At 50.9% G+C, this 16,837-nt stretch overlaps 1 protein-coding gene across 1 annotated transcript in view; it reads right to left on the bottom strand.

Annotated features, from left to right (window-relative positions):
- Positions 1-8,204, bottom strand: part of Arrb1 (arrestin beta 1) — a 74,225-nt gene extending 66,021 nt beyond the window's left edge. Inside the window, exon 1 of the mRNA XM_038313926.1 lies at positions 8,115-8,204. Within this exon, the coding sequence (XP_038169854.1) occupies positions 8,115-8,134 (20 nt within the window). The 5' untranslated portion in view covers positions 8,135-8,204. The remainder of the gene's footprint in view (positions 1-8,114) is intronic.
- Positions 8,205-16,837: the final 8,633 nt, after the last annotated feature.

The following is a 16,837-nucleotide window of genomic DNA, read 5'->3' as shown; positions in this document are numbered from 1 at the left end:
TGCAGCTCAGCCGACGAAGCGTTTGAGTGTTTGCCTGGTATGTATGATATCCTGGGTTCGATCCCCTGCACCACATAGACCAAGCAAGCTGACACAGGCCTGTAATCCCAGCTCTGAGGGTAGAAGCAGGATGATCAAGAGTTCAAGACCAACCTTGACTATATAGGGAGATGGAGGCTAGTCTGAGCTAAGTAAGGACTCTACCTAAACACAAAAGCAGAGCTGGGGCTATAGCTCAGCAGTAGAGGGCTTGCCTAGCTCACATGGGTTTCATCCCTAGTACCAGAGATTGGGGCAAGCAAAGAGAGGCTTGGATGGTGTTACCCAGAGGGAGCAGGAACAGCAGCAGCAGCAGCAGTGGTGCCAACAGCCATCAATCCCCTGCCAGAGGGTTCCAAGGTCAAAAAACTATGGTTTTTGATTCTAGAGAAAGTTGGCCATCCCGTGACCTCTGCCTTCTGGGCCACGAGCCTAATCTAATTCCTGTGGCTCTAGGCTACCTTACTCTCCCCTCTGAGGACATCTCCCACCGGAACGCCCACATTCAGTTTTGTTCACCGCACAAATATTTATGGAGCTCAGTGCCACGCCAGGCCTGCACAGAAGATACGAGACAACCTGGGCCAGGTGCCCTTGCAGAGTTCTTGCTTCATAGGAGAGAAGATCACAGAGCGCAAGCAGGGAGGGAGGTAAGCGTGTGCACGAGAAGACCACAAAGAGATCAGAAAGCTTTGGAGGGCTTCCTGGAGGAACCCAGGCCTGTCAGATGGGAAGGGCATTACGTGGGGCCAAGTCACCTCCCTGGGGGAGCTCAGCGCGGTAAGGACTGCTGATCCAGGTGGAGCATTCCACACTCACCTTCAGCCCTGACACGGTGCCAAGGCTCCAAGATAGACCTGTCAGCTCACCTAACCCTCAAGACAACCTCCTCCCAGGTTTACAGACAGCAAGCTACAATCAGCCGAACAACTGGTTAGACAATCAGCTTTCGAGTGTCAGAGCTGGGCTTTGAAAACCGGAAGTTGGTTCTTCCCAGAGCAACTAATCCACTCCTGATAGATAGGATGGCTTCAGAGAGGCAGGCCTAGAAGTGGGCCCCAGAGTACCACGGAGACTCAGGCTGCTTCCTAAAGGAGGTGATCCCTGAAGACCCTTGAAGGAGCTGGGCGGTGATGGCGCACGCCTTTAATTTCAGCAACTGGAAGGCAGAGAGAGGCAGGTGGATCTCCAAGTTCAAGGCCATCCTGGTCTACAGAGTGAGCTCCAGGACAGCTAGGACTACACAGAGGAGTGGGGAGGGGTTGGCAGGATAGAATGGACATGTCCAGGAGGGAACTGACCTTCAGGGACTTGTCAATGACTAGTTGATGTCCCTGGAGGCTGGAGATGAGACCAGAGGGTGAAGGCCACTTCTAATGGAAGACTAGATGCCACAGAAACAAGTAGGGGGTACATACATCCTTTTGGACCCTTAGCACTTAGACTCTACACCCTGAACCGACTTCCTTGGCAGTGTCTGCCTCACGGGTCTGTAAGTGGCCTGAGCTGTCCAATCCCCTCACACATGCAGGGCAGTTTGACTTCTATAGAGACACTCGGCCTCAGAGTTGGAAAATCTCATGCCCTAGGTCACACAGCCGTGAGTGAGCAGTCAACAAGGACTGGAGTGTTCCTAGAATGGTCCATCCCTACTCCCTTGGCCTTTGGCCAAAGCCTCTACACTTCCATTGGTGGCAACACAGAACGGGTGAAACTACAAGAGCATCAGGGGACTCGTTGTGAATCCATAGGCCCCAGGGCAGCGTGGAAGGGACAGTCTGCCTCACAGCTCAGGAACTGGAGAGTCTTGCCTCCTGCCACAGCACCCCACCTTGCTGAGGCTCTACAGTCAACAGTCAGTATTCTCTCCCTGGGACAAAGACAGGGCCCCCCGTCGTTTCAGTATTGACTTCAATCCCACAGACTTCCAGGGACCTGTGAGGTCCAGCCCCTGGGGCCTGGCCTCCTGGGGACTCATCTGGCATCAGGGCTCCTGGGCAGGAACAAGGAGTTCCTCTGAGGCAGTTCTAGAGATGGGTCAGTCCCAGGAAGGAGGAGGCTGTCTCCTGAGAGACGACCCAGCCAGGGCTCCTCTGCGGAGGGAGGCAGAGAAGGGGCTGGACAACAGAGCCCTTTGTTCCCCTCTCAAAACAGCCACCCTGTCCAACCCCCATTCTCAACTCCCTTGCTAGGAATCAAGCCACCCACCCCCAGGGACAGGAACCATTTTGCACATGGCAGGGCAGTGCCTGGAATCTGCCAGGAGGACCCTTGTTCTGTCCCAGCGCGCACACACACACACACACACACACACACACACACACACACACACACTCACAGTAATGAGACACTCACCCTTAGCAGCCCCGTGCCCCATGGAGTGGGGACATTGTCTGCTCGGCAGCCTCCAGTCTGATGGAGTATTACCGCCTCTGCCTGGGACCTCCCAGTCTAAATGATGTATGATCCCACTCCTCTGGATGCCCAGCCCAATGTGAGGAGTAGTGCTTTGGTTCAGAGGAATCCTTAATGGAAGTGATGAAATTGACATCAGCACTTAGGGGGCCCCAGGGCTGAGAGCAGAGGCATAAGGAGGACAGAGTTCAGTCCAGTTCAACAAAGCTCTGGCAGGCGTCTTCCAAGAACCAGATCTGAAGGCTGGTGGACCCACAGACAAGAAGCAGATTTAGTCAGAACCAAAAAGAGCTCACCAGTGGGGAAGAAAACACACACACCCTGGGTACAAGTAAGACTGTGCTGTGGGTTTCAGCTGCTTTAGCGCCTAGGGCCAGCGTGGCCACCCCTCTCAGCCTTGCCCTCATAGTCAGTACCTTTGGCATGGGCTCTTCTTTCTGTCTAGGGCACCCTCCTGCCACCTAGGCCTTCCTTGAGATCCAGTACCCAGCTCAGAGTCACCAGATCCCAGAGTCAGAGGACCCTCAGTCCAGGAGCATGCCTCCCCTGGCCAGCTCACCACAGTGTTTCTTCCATCCTACAAGACCTGGATTCCTCCAGGAAGCCCTCACTGATTTCAAGGGCTTTGTGAGCCATTTTGCAGAGGAGAGGACCAGAAGGCACTCAGAAAAACAGAGGCTACCCCTTTCTCCTCCACCTACTGTGTTTGGCTGCACCCTCACCGCTCCACCAAACCCCCAGACTCCCGTCCACCACCTGGCTGCATGTGGGGATCTTGCTGTAGACCCGCCCCTAGCCTCTGCAGCTCTTCCCTGCTTCTGGGACTCCAGTCCCAGATGTCCTTAGCTGTCTGCTGCTTCTCTCCACCCCACACACCGGTGCTCTCCAAGGAGACTCTGCAGTCCCTGTCATCTTCTCCCGACACCAAGGTCATCTATATCTTCCAAGGTAACTACTGTGTCCACTCAGAAGACTTTCAAGTCCCCACCTGTCCCTCTGTCCCTAGCCTGAGGTTCAGAGGAACCTGCCAAAGCCTCCCTCATCTTCCTCAGCCCACTCCTGGCTCCCCTGCCATCCATGGGGGCCTCGGCTAGACAGTCAGCATTTCACCCCAGCAAGCAGTAGAACGGATAATCTGGCAGAGGCCAAGGGGCCACTGTGAATCTCCCTGTTGCTGTCTTCAGCCTCCACAGCCCGTGTGAAGGGAAGGCCCTGGATGAGGCAAGCCCACAACCAAGGACCCCTGACCCCATGCCAACTAGAGGTTTCGGTCTCCAGCCAGGAGGTTCAGACTTGAAAGGAAATGAATGAGCCATCAAAGGAGTCTGCAGCCCGGAGGCCAGCTGGGAATCAGGGACACTGGGCCAGCCTCACCGCCACGCCCAGCAGCAACCCAGGAACACTCCTGCCAAAGCCACAGGACTTCCCTATGTTCTAGCCAAGAAGGGTCACCCAGGGCTTAACCACCTCAAGAAAGACAGCCAAGGTTCACAGAGAGCTGGTGATTGCAAGTCCCCATTACAGCCGCCCTCCCTCCCTGGGGCTGAGTGTGTGTGTGTGTGTGTGTGTGTGTGTGTGTGTGTGTGTGGAGGGGGGATATAGAGGGAAAGTTCAACATCCACAGCAAAGGAAATTCTACTCCATCCCTCTTGTTGCCTCAAGATGATCCCTCGGGTCACTTTTAAGTTCACAGCATCAGCTGGGTGCAGTTGAAAGGCCAGCTGTGGATAGGACAAGCCCCTTTCCCTCTGAGTATACAGTAGCAGAGGGGACCTAATGGGCAAAGAGACCTCTCTTCAGATGTTAGCTGGCTGAATGGTGGTAGACATGCTTCCTTTCTCCTAGTTAATTTCGATATCTTTAAAGTGGGACCAGCAGCCGGGCGGCGGTGGCGCACGCCTTTAATCCCAGCACTCGGGAGGCAGAGGCAGGCGGATCTCTGAGTTCGAGGCCAGCCTGGTCTACAAGAGCTAGTTCCAGGACAGGCTCTAGAAACTACAAGGAAACCCTGTCTCGAAAAACCAAAAAAAAAAAAAAAAAAAAAAGTGGGACCAGCAATTCCTATGTTAATAAATACAGTGAGATTACGCACATACTTTTTTTTTTTTTTTTTTTTTTTTTTGTTTTTTCGAGACAGGGTTTCCCTGTAGTTTCTAGAGCCTGTCCTGGAACTAGCTCTTGTAGACCAGGCTGGCCTCGAACTCAGAGATCCACCTGCCTCTGCCTCCCGAGTGCTGGGATTAAAGGCGTGCGCCACCACCACCCAGCTCGCACATACTTCTTGTATATGTGCTGGTGTGCACACACATGTATGTGCACGTATGTAAAGACCAGAAATTAATACCCAGCATCTTTCTCAGACACTCTCTACCCTATGTTTTGAGACAGAGTCTCTCGCTAAACCTGAGTGCCAGGCTGGTTAACAAGAGACCTCCAGCAACCTACCTGTCTCCACATCCTTTCCCTCCTGACTCCCAACCCCCAGTACCAGGGTTAGAGACCACCATACACAGTTTTTATGTGGGTTCTGGAGATCCAAACTCAGGGCCTTGTCCTTAAGCAGGAAGCACTTTCCTGGAGCCATCTCCCCAGCCCCTGTGAACATAATTCTAACACCAGACAGGCAGCAAAAGTCCAATCAACTACCCAGCTTACTGGGTCCCTCTTCCTTGTCCATATGCTGTGGATTAGCCCCATCTTCCCTGCAGCCTTAGTTCTGAGGCTTCTTCCTAGAGGTCTCTGCCTCTAGGCCTGCTCCTCCCTCCTCCAGGTCTAAAAGGAAGATTCGCTTTTGTCCTTCCCTTGTCCCACCCTCTCCTTTCAGCTGACTCTGGTGTTGGGAGAAAAATCCTGTCTCCTCAGCCTGATATTCTCAGGCTGTGTTCACCCCCTAAGGTCCACCCCCAGACTGCAGGGCTCCTTTCACATCTCCAGGCCTGGCAGGGGACTCCAGTTCCATTCCTTAGACTTCTAGGTGAATCTTTGCAGCTCTGACTATCCTGGACAGCTTCAGGCCACATCAAGCCCAGAGTTCTGGTGGGGTCTCCTCTTCCACTCTCACAGAGCGGTGTCCTGCATCACAACAGCCTGGGAATCTTCTGGGGATTCCTCTTTAGAGACTCCAGTCCCAGGGTACGAAGAAGCCCCTTGAATTAACCTGTTCAGGCCCCATCTTGGTGCTAGCTTGTTCCTGCCCTATAATCTCTGTTTCTGTCTCTTTCTGTGTGTCTGTCTCTCTGTATCTCTCTGTTTCTCTCTCTGTCTCTCCCTCTCTCTCTGTCTCTGTCTCTCTCTCAACCCAGGGAGTTCCCAGAGGGCAGTGACAGTTTTGATTAATGTTCATTAGCACTTCCTCTGTAGGGTGAAATCCGAGACAGATGGATAGATGCGAAGACCTCAGAGTCTGGGTGCTGGGTATTTTTGCAATGTCTTTTCCAATTCACAAAGTAAAATCTCCTGGCTCATGGAACACAATAGTCAAAGTATCTTTGCAATGTTGCCTTTCTTATCTAGATAGGTCTAGAAAGGGAGTGTCAAAATTTGGAGTTCTAGAGGATCTCAGAGTGGGGGGGGGGCGGGTGGGAGGGCAGGAGGGACAGGCAGGGAGAGGTGGAGTTTGTCTAGACAGCCCATGTTTCCAGGCCTAGGCAGCACGTGCTCCTATGTCCAGTGAACTCAGTAGGCTCATGGGAACCATGAAAACCAAAGAGTAGATTGCTACAATTTACAGATGGGAATTCCAGGTCTGCCCTTGAGGGAGAAGCACAGCAGGACGTCAGGAGGAGTCAAGGACAAAGCTCAGGTCTCAGACAGGTTCTCCAACAGGTGTCCTCACCCTGTGACAATTCACGGCGTCAAAGAGGCATGTGACACTTCTCCCCTAGTTACAGAGAGGCCCAGCAGGGCTGAGTCACCCCGGTCATCAGCAGCACAGATGAACAAAGGAGAAGGGATGGCTGCTGACTCCCTGCTATGCCCTTCTGGACCAAAGTCTGACCTCACAGGTCAGCAGGGTCTCCGTGGGGCAATGGATGTGACTGGAGAGAGAGTCTCGCATCCTTCCTCCAAGGGCAGAGGCCCGGGTCACAGCGCTGGCCAGCCAGCTGCTTGGGACTGGGCCTCAAGGTGAATGCAAACACCCCATGACCCTGTGCAGTCTCCCATGGCTCTGCACAGAGCGGGTACCCCACTAGTCCTCACATCTGGGGTCCACACAGTACCTAGTGGCTCCAAGGAGAGCCACAGACACAGTGGGTTCTGGCCTCTGCCGCCTCCTGACCTTAACCAAAGCTAGTGATCTCTCTCATCCTTTGATCCTTCTTTGGAGAAGCCAGAAAAGGAAAATGGTTTTCCTAGAAGAACCTCAGTAGGAAGGCTGGTGGGAAGCAGTTTCCAAACACAAGGTGTCTGAGTAACTTCAGTGCCTCAGTCTCTACTCCTGGGAAATGGGAATAACCTCTGGAGCCCCTTTCACAAGCTGCTAAGAGTCTCAGCCAGCAGTAGGCAAAAATCAACTTGTTTGAGGGTCCCAACATGAGGCCACAGGGATGCCTCCCCTCTGATCCCCTCTACCGTTTCTAGTATACAACAGGAGCTTAATAAATAAACATTGGAAGCAAGGAGGTGAAGGCGGAGAGGACACAAAGATAAGATTAGGAAAGGAATGAAAAGCAGCAGGTGCAGGAAGGCTGGAGGAGGAGCCGCCAGGGAGGGCTGCAGAGAGACTTCCAGGGGCCAGGCTGGTTTAGATCATAAGGCTGACCCCAGAGCCTCCCCTGGACCACCAAACGATTCCCCTCACCTCCTTCAGCTAGACATATCTCCCAGCTATGTGCTTTGGAGCTCAGAGGGGAAGGAAGCCATGGGACTAGGAACTGCCTTTCCAAACCCCAGACAGGGTCCTCCACTCTGTGACCTGTGCTTCCAGTCCTGCCATGGTGAGTCAGGAGTGAGTGTATCCAAAACGCCAGGGGGGATGTCAGGCCCTGCAGGCATTTTCTGACACGCAGTGTGGTTAGCACTGGTGTGTCACTAAGACATGTGGCCGCATCATGTCATGTCAGAGAGGACGGACTGCGTGCACCAGCCAAAGGGTGCTTCGCAGCATCCAAGTCACAGGATATGTGTGTTGGTGTATGCCCACATGCGTGTGGCAACATGAGGGTGTGTTAGAGCTAGTGAGTGTTTTAGTGGGACCTGTGTATGCTAACAGGACTGTCAGCAAGAATGTGTTGACAGAGGAGTGTGCGCGCGAGAGAGAGAACGTGTGTGACGTCGTCTTGTCACAAATGCAAAGAGTGTGGCAGCGGCTGTCAGCTTGTGCCAGCAGAAGAAGGGTGCTCCTGTGTTCATGAGCGTGTGTGTGTGTGTGTGTGTGTGTGTGTGTGTGTGTGTGTTGTCAGCCTGCCCCGGAGTGTCCTCGAATCTGCCTGCCAGTGCAGGGTGTGTGAGCTCGCCTCGGCCAGGAAACGTGAGCCAGATGGGGTGGCCCACCCTGGCTGCCTGGGTCCTTACACATGGTTCTTGCCGGCGACCACACAAGAGACTTGAACAGAGCACAGAGTGCCAGACCCCGGGTGACGCTGATTGGAACCTCCGCCCGTGCCCTCTCCCAGGTCGTCCCCACGAGCGCGTGGGGCAGGGCGGCCACCCGCACTCACCGTGTCCCTTTGTCGCCCATGGTCCGCGGCGGCCGCAGGGAGGTCCGCGGCGTCAGCTCCCAGGCGCTGGAAAATCCCCGGCCGCCAGGAGGAGCGCGGGCCAGCCCGCTCCCGGCTACCCCGCTCCGCCTCCTCCGCTGTCGCCGCCGCCGCCGCCCCCGCCCGGGTCCCCGCCCGTCGCTGGAGCAGCACAGCGCCCGGACCGCCGCCAGGGGCGTGGAGTGTGCGGGTGTGAGCGCGCGTGTGTGGCTCGGTGCGCGGCTCTGCGTGTGCGTGCCCAGAGAGTAAAGGCTGGGATGCCGACCGCGGCTGGTCCACGCGAGCGCGTGCACGCAAGCGCGTGCCAATGCAAGTGAGTGCACGGCTGTGCGCGCGAGCCTGTCGGGAAAGTGTCTGTGTGTCTCTCTGTGTGTATGCAGAGGTGTGCACGTCTTTGTGCAGTTGTGCGTGTGTGCGCACAGCCGTGGGTGCGAGCGCGTCTCCCGCGCACACCAGGTCTGGCCTTTGTGTCCGCTGGTAGATAAAAGCGGAAAATCCGCAGACTCTGAGGCCCAGCCACAGCGGCGCCCCTGCGTGAGGACAGCGAGATTCCAGAAGCCTAGCCAGGCCTTCGCCCTTTGCTCCACCCTCCCCGCCCCCGCCCTTCTGGAGAGATACCACCCAACTGCAGAACGGGGACAGGAAGAAGGGGTGGGGGCGGGCAGCGGACTGCAACTCGGAAGAGCTGTTGAGAGTGGAAAGGGTACGGGAGGGGCAGGCCGAAAGAGGAAGCGGTGAGAACTGGAGATAAGGTAGGGACAGAGAGATGACCACCCTTGGTGGCCGATAACATCGTCGTTGTTAGCACCCAGGCCTACCTTGGTTGCCTGCAATGGTGACTCTGAACACTAGCCATCTCGGATCCCATTCCATGCGTATTGGCTGGGTCCTAAGACCAGCAGGTGACCTGTCCACGGGTTGAAGGGACTTACTTGTTCTTGTGAGCGGACTCCTGAATACAATAGTGTCCAACAGAGTCTACTGTCTACAGTTTTCTTGGTATCCTTGGAAATCTTGACTTTCCTCAAGTTCCCTACCACAGCAGAAGCTGCAAGCAGGTGAGGGGTAGAAGGGTGGAACCCAAAGGCTAAGGAGGGGTAGGGAAGGGTTTTGGGTTTTAACCCAGTTTCTCCTTGCAGGGATCTTGAGGGGTCCCTTCTTGCTTTATAGGCAGTGGAAGAATGTGAGGTCTTTCTCACCCCCTCACTGCTGGGGTTTGACTAATTGGCCCTGATAGGTCCCTAATATCGGAGAATTAACGATAGGAAAGGAAGCTGTCATTTACTCTGATGCAATTGCGGCTCTGGAAACATCTCCTGTAATTATGTTCAGAAGCAGTTACCTATGCTGTTTACATAGTGTGCTGTTTATAGAGTTGGTAATAATATCCTAGGATAATGACTATAATTATGTCCAGATTGGGGAGGGGTGGGTAGAGGCTAATAGACAAGCAGGGTGGTCCACGTCTGGGCAGTAAGAGCTGGGAGAAAATGGATTAAGGTCTGGAATTTTCACCTGCCCTTTCTTCGCGCCTGGGTTCTTCCCCTGCCCCAACCAGGGCAGAACCGGAAGCCACCTGATCCTTCTACAGGAGTAGGGGAATCTTGAAAGGAGCAGAATAGAATCCTCTGTTGATAGTGGGAAGCTCACTCTGTGAGCCCAAAAGACTGATAACCATTGGAGGGGACTTGTACTCTCCACACAGGCTTCCTCCAAACCCGAGGCCATCAATACAGTGCCCAGTGCTAATTCTCAGAGCATTCAGGCAAATTCGTCATCCCACTCCATAAATATCTGCGGTTATGTTACTATAACAATGTTTTAGACTACTTTCCCAATAAAACAAACAGCCCAGAAAGGTGCACTAGATGGTTCCAGGTAGCCCACACCCCCCATGGGGCTCTTCCTGGACCGGCTTTGGAAAACAAGACTCTAAACACTGAGGGACACAAGCAGATTGGTAGATGGTAGAGTCAACCTGCAAGATGTCAAGTGCAGACATCCCTTCTATAAACCCCATAAGGGGGTGGATAGTGAGCCTGGTGCTACTGGGCACGTCTGTGAGCTAGCTCCTCTGTTGCCTTTTCTGAAATGAATGATCGAACTGGTGCTTACAGAAACTAAGTCACTAGCCTGCTCTTGACCTTGGCCCCTAACCTCCCTTTCTCCAGTTTTTCTCCAAGGGACACTAACACAGAGCAAAGCCAGAATTCAGCTTACTTTTTATTCAATGACTGTTTATTGTGCCAGTTGTGGTTCTGGAGAATTTACAGGTCAGTAGCAAATAGGGCAGAGTTTTCAATGCAGGGAGTGCTCGAGAATAGGTCATGGGGCGGGGTAAGAGGACACTTTCTTTTCATCTGTGAGGCCTAAGGAAAACACTTAGCACTCATTCAGTAATCAAAATTAATAAAACTGCAAAGGCGGTCACGAGAACTCCCCGTCAGGAATCTAGTTTTAATGATAAGTGTTATGAAATAAACCAAAACGTAGTGGTTGGGGTTAATGTCCTTAGATAAGGTTCTCCGAAGAGGAGACCTTTGGGCAGAAAGCTGCACCAAGAAGCCAGAGACAGGAAGGACAAACAAGGACCCAGGAGGGTGTGTCTGGGTTTGGTGAACAGGAAGAGTGGGTGCAGGTAAGTCAGGTAGAAGCCATATCACACAGGTCTCATAATTAGGGGTGAGGTGCACGAGAAGTCAATTTAAAGAGAAGGTTTGGGGCTTCAGTGTGCCCAACCTTTGGCCCATGGGCTACATGCAGCCAAGAATACCCATGAATGTGGCCCAACACACAAGCATAAACTTCTTTAAAACACTAGGAGATTTTTGTGTGATTAGACGTTGCATTTCTGGTGTGTGAACTTTGTAGGTGGCAATGCCGTGTCCTAATGCCAAGAGGTTGGGCATACCTGGCATGCAGGTCACATTTTCTAAGGTTGTGCTGCACAGTCTAGTCAGGGATGGCGTGGAACCAGGCAAGAGCAGAGGCTGTGTGCCCCCTTGGTGCAGTCTTCTGGTTTGTACTAGAGCTGTGGCCCAAGAAATACAGACTCATGACTGCCCTCGGAGGCTGTGTGGCCTTTTCCTGCAGCTATGATTAAGCACCATGACCAAGGCAACTGAAAGGAGAGTTAACCTTGGATGGTTCCAGAAGGATGAGAATCCATGATGACAGAGCAGAGGCTTTGTGCTTGGAGCAGGATGCTGAGCTCACATCTTTTAGCAAGCATGAAGCAAAAAGAGCACACTAGCAGGCTGGGCACAGTGGCGCATGTTTCTGATCTCAGCACTCAGGAGGAAGGGACAAGTGGATCTCTGCGAGTTCAAGGCCATCCTGGTCTACAGAGCAAGTTCCAGGACAGGCTCCAAAACTACTGGAAAATCCTGTCTCGAAAAACCAAAAAAAAAAAAAAAAAAAAAAAAAAAAGGCACTGGGTATGATGTGACATTTTGAAACCTCAAAGCCCACCACAGTAGCTACTTCCTCCAGGAGGGCGACACCCCATAGACCTCCTTGAACAACACTTCAACTGGGGACCAAGTATTCAAAGGCCAGAGCCTGTGGGGGACATTTCTCATTCACGCCACTGCAGAGGTAGAGCCAGCTGCACCTGCTCAGGGTCTGGACCGTGCCAAGGGGAGGGGGTTCAGGATGACTTGAAGGTTTAGGGCAGAGTCTGTTCAACGCTCATGCAGGCTCCTTCCTCAAACAAGGGAAGAAGTTCCACCCTCCCTATCTTGACCTACCTGGTTTGCATCCTTCACCAGAGAGATTTCCCTAAAGGCAAATGAAGTCCTACGAAGGCCCCCAGGAAACAGCCACCTCCAGCTCTGCACCACTGAGGCCTCCTGTGTCTACAGTTTATCCAGTTTATCGTCCATAACCATAGCTTCTTTCCTTTGTAAATATTTTGAGACAGGGACTATCGTAACCCAGCCTGGCCTTTAACTCACTATGCAGCCAAAGATGACCTTGATCTTCTGATCCTCCTGCCTCTCCTTCCTCGGGTGCTGGGATGTCAGGTATGTACTTACCACGGCATCCCGTTTATGCAGTCCTGGGAATCGAACCCAGGGCTTTGAATGCGAGGCACGTATCTTTCCAAGTGAGCTACATTCCCAGTCTTCTAACAATTTCTTCAATTTATTTATTTATTTGTTTGTTTGTTTATTTTGGTTTTTCGAGACAGGGTTTCTCTGTAGCTTTGGAGTCTGGCCTGGAACTAGCTCTTGTAGATCAGGCTGGCCTCAAACTCACAGAGATCCGCCTGCCTCTGCTTCCCAAGTGCTGGGATTAAAGGCATGCGCCACCACTGCCCAGCCAATTTCTTGAATTAAAAAAAAAAAAAAAATGAGCTCAGTGGAGAAATGGATCTGTGGTTAAGAGCATGGCTGTGCTTGCAGAAGGCAGGAAGCTCACAAATGCCTGGAACTCCAGTTCTGGAGACTCTAATGTCCTCTTTTGGCCTCGGTAGGGAACTGCATGCTATACATACCCACACATAGATATGCATGCATATGCATAATTTAAAATAAAAATAAATCTTTTTTATGAGCCTAGGCTAACAAGATAGCTTAGCAGGTGAGGGTGCTCACCAACAAATCTATCTGGGAGTCCCTGGGAGACCCACATGGAGAAAGGAGAGAACTCCAGCAAGCTGACCTCTGACCTCCACGTGCACACAGTGGCATGTCTGCATTGCCCCTCCCAAGTAATGAAAAAAAAAAAAAAGCATAGAGGGAGATATATGAAGTCAATCTCTGGTGTCCAATGTGCACTAGGCAAACACACCCACACACTTGGCACAGCAGTACACACCTGTAAACCCAACCCTTGAGAGGCAGAGGTAGGATTGCCTCAAGTGTGAGGCCAGCCAGGGTTCCAGAGTGAGACCCTGTCTCAAATCAAAACAAACAGCCTTTGGAGGATCCACCAGATCATACCTAGACCAGGACGCTTAACGATGCAAACCTCAGGCCCTCTTTGGCCAGTTCTTCATGTCAGTCCTAGCTAGACCCTTTTGTTTGTTCCTCTTCCCAAAGTTGCTGCTTTAAATAAATTCCCTCTCTGTTAAAAAAAAAAAAATAAGAGAGGTGTGGAGGGGTGAAAATGATTCCTGCTTCCTTTAGGGAGGAAGTGCCGAGCCAAGGGCACAGCAAATGAAGGCAGACCTAGGACTAAGACTCAAAGCTAGGTCAAGCAGCTGAAAGGCAGAGTGAGGAACAAGGGAGCAGAGGTGTTGCCTCTGCATTTGCAGTTAACTGATGTTCCCTGGAGATGCTGGAAGTTAGAAACTTCACTAACTTGCCCAACCAGAAATCTGAGTGTCATTCTTGACAAGTCCCTTGCCTCCTCAATCAATCCAGTCCAGGACTTCTGTCTCCTATGTCCCTCCCAGCAAAGCTAGGAAAATGAGCAGGAATTAGACCACATCATACCAAGGTGTGTGTGTGTGTGTGTGTGTGTGGTATGGTGTGTGTATGTGTATGTGTGAATGATATGTGTGTGGTGTGTGTATGTAGTATGTATGTGGGATGTGGGATGTGTATGTGTGTGGTGGGATGTGTGTGGTGTGTATGTGTGAATGGTATATGTGGTATGTGGGATGTGTATGTGTGTGTGTGGTGGGATGTGTGTGGTGTGTATGTGTGAATGGTATGTGTGGTGTGTGCATGTGGTGTATGTGATATATGTGTGGTGTGTGAGATGTGTGTATGTGGCGTGGTGTGTGTGCTGTGTGTGTATGTGGTGTGTGTATGTGTGTGGTGTATGTGTGAATAATATGTGTGTGGTGTGTGTGTGTGGTGTGTGATGTTTGTGGTGTGTGTGTGATGTGTATGGTGTGTGTATGTGTGAATGGTATGTGTGTGGTGTGTATATATGTGTGTATGTGTGTGGTATATGTGGTATATATGTGTGGTGTGTGTGTGATGTGTGTGGTGTGTGATGTGTGTATGTGTGTGGTGTGTGTATATGTGTGTGGTGTGTGTGATGTGTGTGTAGGTTGTGTGTGTGATGTGTCAGTGGTGTGTGTGTGTGTGTATGATGTCTGTGTGTGTAAGGAGTTTAGTCTTCATTCCGCAGCCAGTGAAGAGGTTGTAAAGACTTCTAGCAAAAAGGGGACATGCTGGGCTGGAGAGATGGCTCAGAGGTTAAGAGCATTGCCTGCTCTTCCAAAGGTCCTGAGTTCAATTCCCAGCAACCACATGGTGGCTCACAACCATCTGTAATGGGGTCTGGTGCCCTCTTCTGGCGTGCAGGCATACAGACAGAATATTGTATACATAATAAATAAATAAATATTTAAAAAAAAAAAAAAAAAAAGGGGACATGCTAAGATGTGCTCTGAGATCGCTCCAGCTGTTATATGAAGAATAAATTAGACAGGGATGGAGGAAGCGCATAGCCAAGAGCAGCAAGGAGGAGGTGTGAGCAATTCAAGGGAGGAAAGATAAACTGCATTCCAGGGGGAGGGCACACAGTAGCAACAGAGCCTGAGCAGAGAAAGGAGAAGTCTGCCACAGGGAGGACTCAGATGGACCTGGGGACAGTGCCTGGAACAGGAGATAGAGAGTGGAAAGGAAGCCCAGACACCGGCTACCCTGAGGAAGCAGGCTCAGAGACTGGGCAGCTTGTCGCTGTGCAGAGCTAATTCAGCTTATTGATGAACTCTATTCCCCGCTACAGACAATGCTGCAGTTTTCCTGGTTTGACATAAACGATTGGCATTGCTGAAGGTAATACAAACCTCAGGACAGAACACTACAGAGATGTCCTCAAAGACAACTTAGGACTTAGTAATAAATAAATAATCGAGGAGTCTTTAAGATCAGTCAGTACCTGCTATCTACTACAGATAGGTAGACAGGTAAACCCAGAATCTTTTCACAGCTCATGCATGAAAGTTACTAAATATTTGCTCCAATTTTGACTATTCTTGATGTTAACAATAGCAGACTTTGTTGGGTCTAATGAGTCCTGGCCTTCACCTGCTCTTCCCTCCTAGAATCTTCTAATTAAAGTTACTAGAAGCTGTGCCTAGCTTAGAGGATCAGAGGATGGGATTTTCACCTGTTGGCCATTGACTGCAGTGTATTTAGGCCTCCATGGTGCTAATAAAGAAGGGTTTTGGTATCAGTGTTTGAAGGTCTGTGTGTAGGTCTGTCTCTGCGTGTGTATCCTCAACCTCCAGCCCCTTGCCCAAAGCTCGCGAACTGGGATCTAGCGCTTAGAGCGCAGACCGGGGCCGCGGTGCATGGCAGACTTGATTTTTTGTTTGGACTTTTTTGTTTTGTTTTTGTTTTTTGAGGCAGGGTTGCCTTGGCTGTCCTGGAACTCGCTCTGTAGACTAGGCTGGCCTCAAATTCATAGAGGTCCACCTGTCTCTGCCTCCTGAGTGCTGGGATTAAAGGTGTGCATTACAACTGCTTGGCCCAATAGCAGATTTTTAGTTAAAAGAAACTTGTGAACTTTTTTTTTCAGTGACAGGGTTTCATATAGTTCAGGCTGCCCTTGACTCCACGTGGAGTAGTAGGATAGCTTCTCTACCCCACCTCCTCCATCTCCTAAGTACTGGGTTATACACGTACATCATTATAACTTTTCGAAATTGTTTGTTAAAAGCAAATAATTAAAATTGAAATAGTCACTAAAATGATAATTAAAAAAAATTCACAAGTTTAAGATGGCCAGGCAGTGATTTAACGACCTGTTAGCACAAAAGGAACACTCTTCACAAGCAGTTGATGAAGCCAGGCGGTGGTGGCACACGCCTTTAATCCCAGCACTCGGGAGACAGAGGCAGGCAGATGTCTGAGTTTGAGGCCAGCCTGGTCTAGAGCACAAATTCCAGGACAGCGAGATATACACAGATACCTGTCTTGAAAAAAAAACAAACAAACAAAAAAAAAAAGATTTCATAGATTTGATGAAAAGGATCACCTCATATATCCAAGGATTTTGGCAAAACAGAAACAGGGAAAATGAAACCCGCAAAGAAAATATCCAAGCATATCCTAGCCAAGCAGCTATAAACCAGAAAAAAAGAGAAAAACCTGAAAGCCACAAGAAGGCACGTAGCAAATAGATAGAGAAAACGATCCAGTGGGGTTTGACTTCTCAGAGGCCAAGACGATGGAATAAATACCCACCGTTACAGGACCCAAACCAAAACCCAAATACATCCTGTGGACCCACCGTCTCCCCCAGACCTGCAGTGAGAAGTGTTCACAGAAGCTCTTCAGGGTGAAGAGCATGGGCTGAGATGGAATATATAAATAATAAAAAAAAAAGGACAGAAGTTTAGAAGTGGGCAAAGAGCTCTGAAAATGAAAAGTGGACTAACAACCAAAAAACTTACATTTTTGTTTAATTTGTTTTGTTACATTTTATTTATTTGGGTTGTGTATGTGCTTACGCAGGTACACACGAAGTCTCCAAGGAGTCCCAGTTGGGAGGTGGTGGCACCCTCCTTTAATCCCAGCACTCGAGAAGCAGAGGCAGGAGAGTTAGAGGCCAGCCTGGTCTGCAGAGTGAGTTTCAGGACAGCCTGGGGCACATCAGGGAAGGAAACCCTGTCTCAAAAAAATAAAAGAGGGGGGGTAGTTGGTTTTTTCATTTTATTTTTTTTTCTCCTTGGGTGTCTGCCATTCAGCTCCTCCAACTTATTGTGGAGATTTATT

Source organism: Arvicola amphibius, chromosome 12, assembly GCF_903992535.2.
Source record: "Arvicola amphibius chromosome 12, mArvAmp1.2, whole genome shotgun sequence".
Lineage (NCBI taxonomy): Eukaryota > Metazoa > Chordata > Mammalia > Rodentia > Cricetidae > Arvicola > Arvicola amphibius.
The sequence above is the reverse complement of the archived record's forward strand: the minus strand, read 5'-3'. Positions and strand labels throughout refer to the sequence as shown.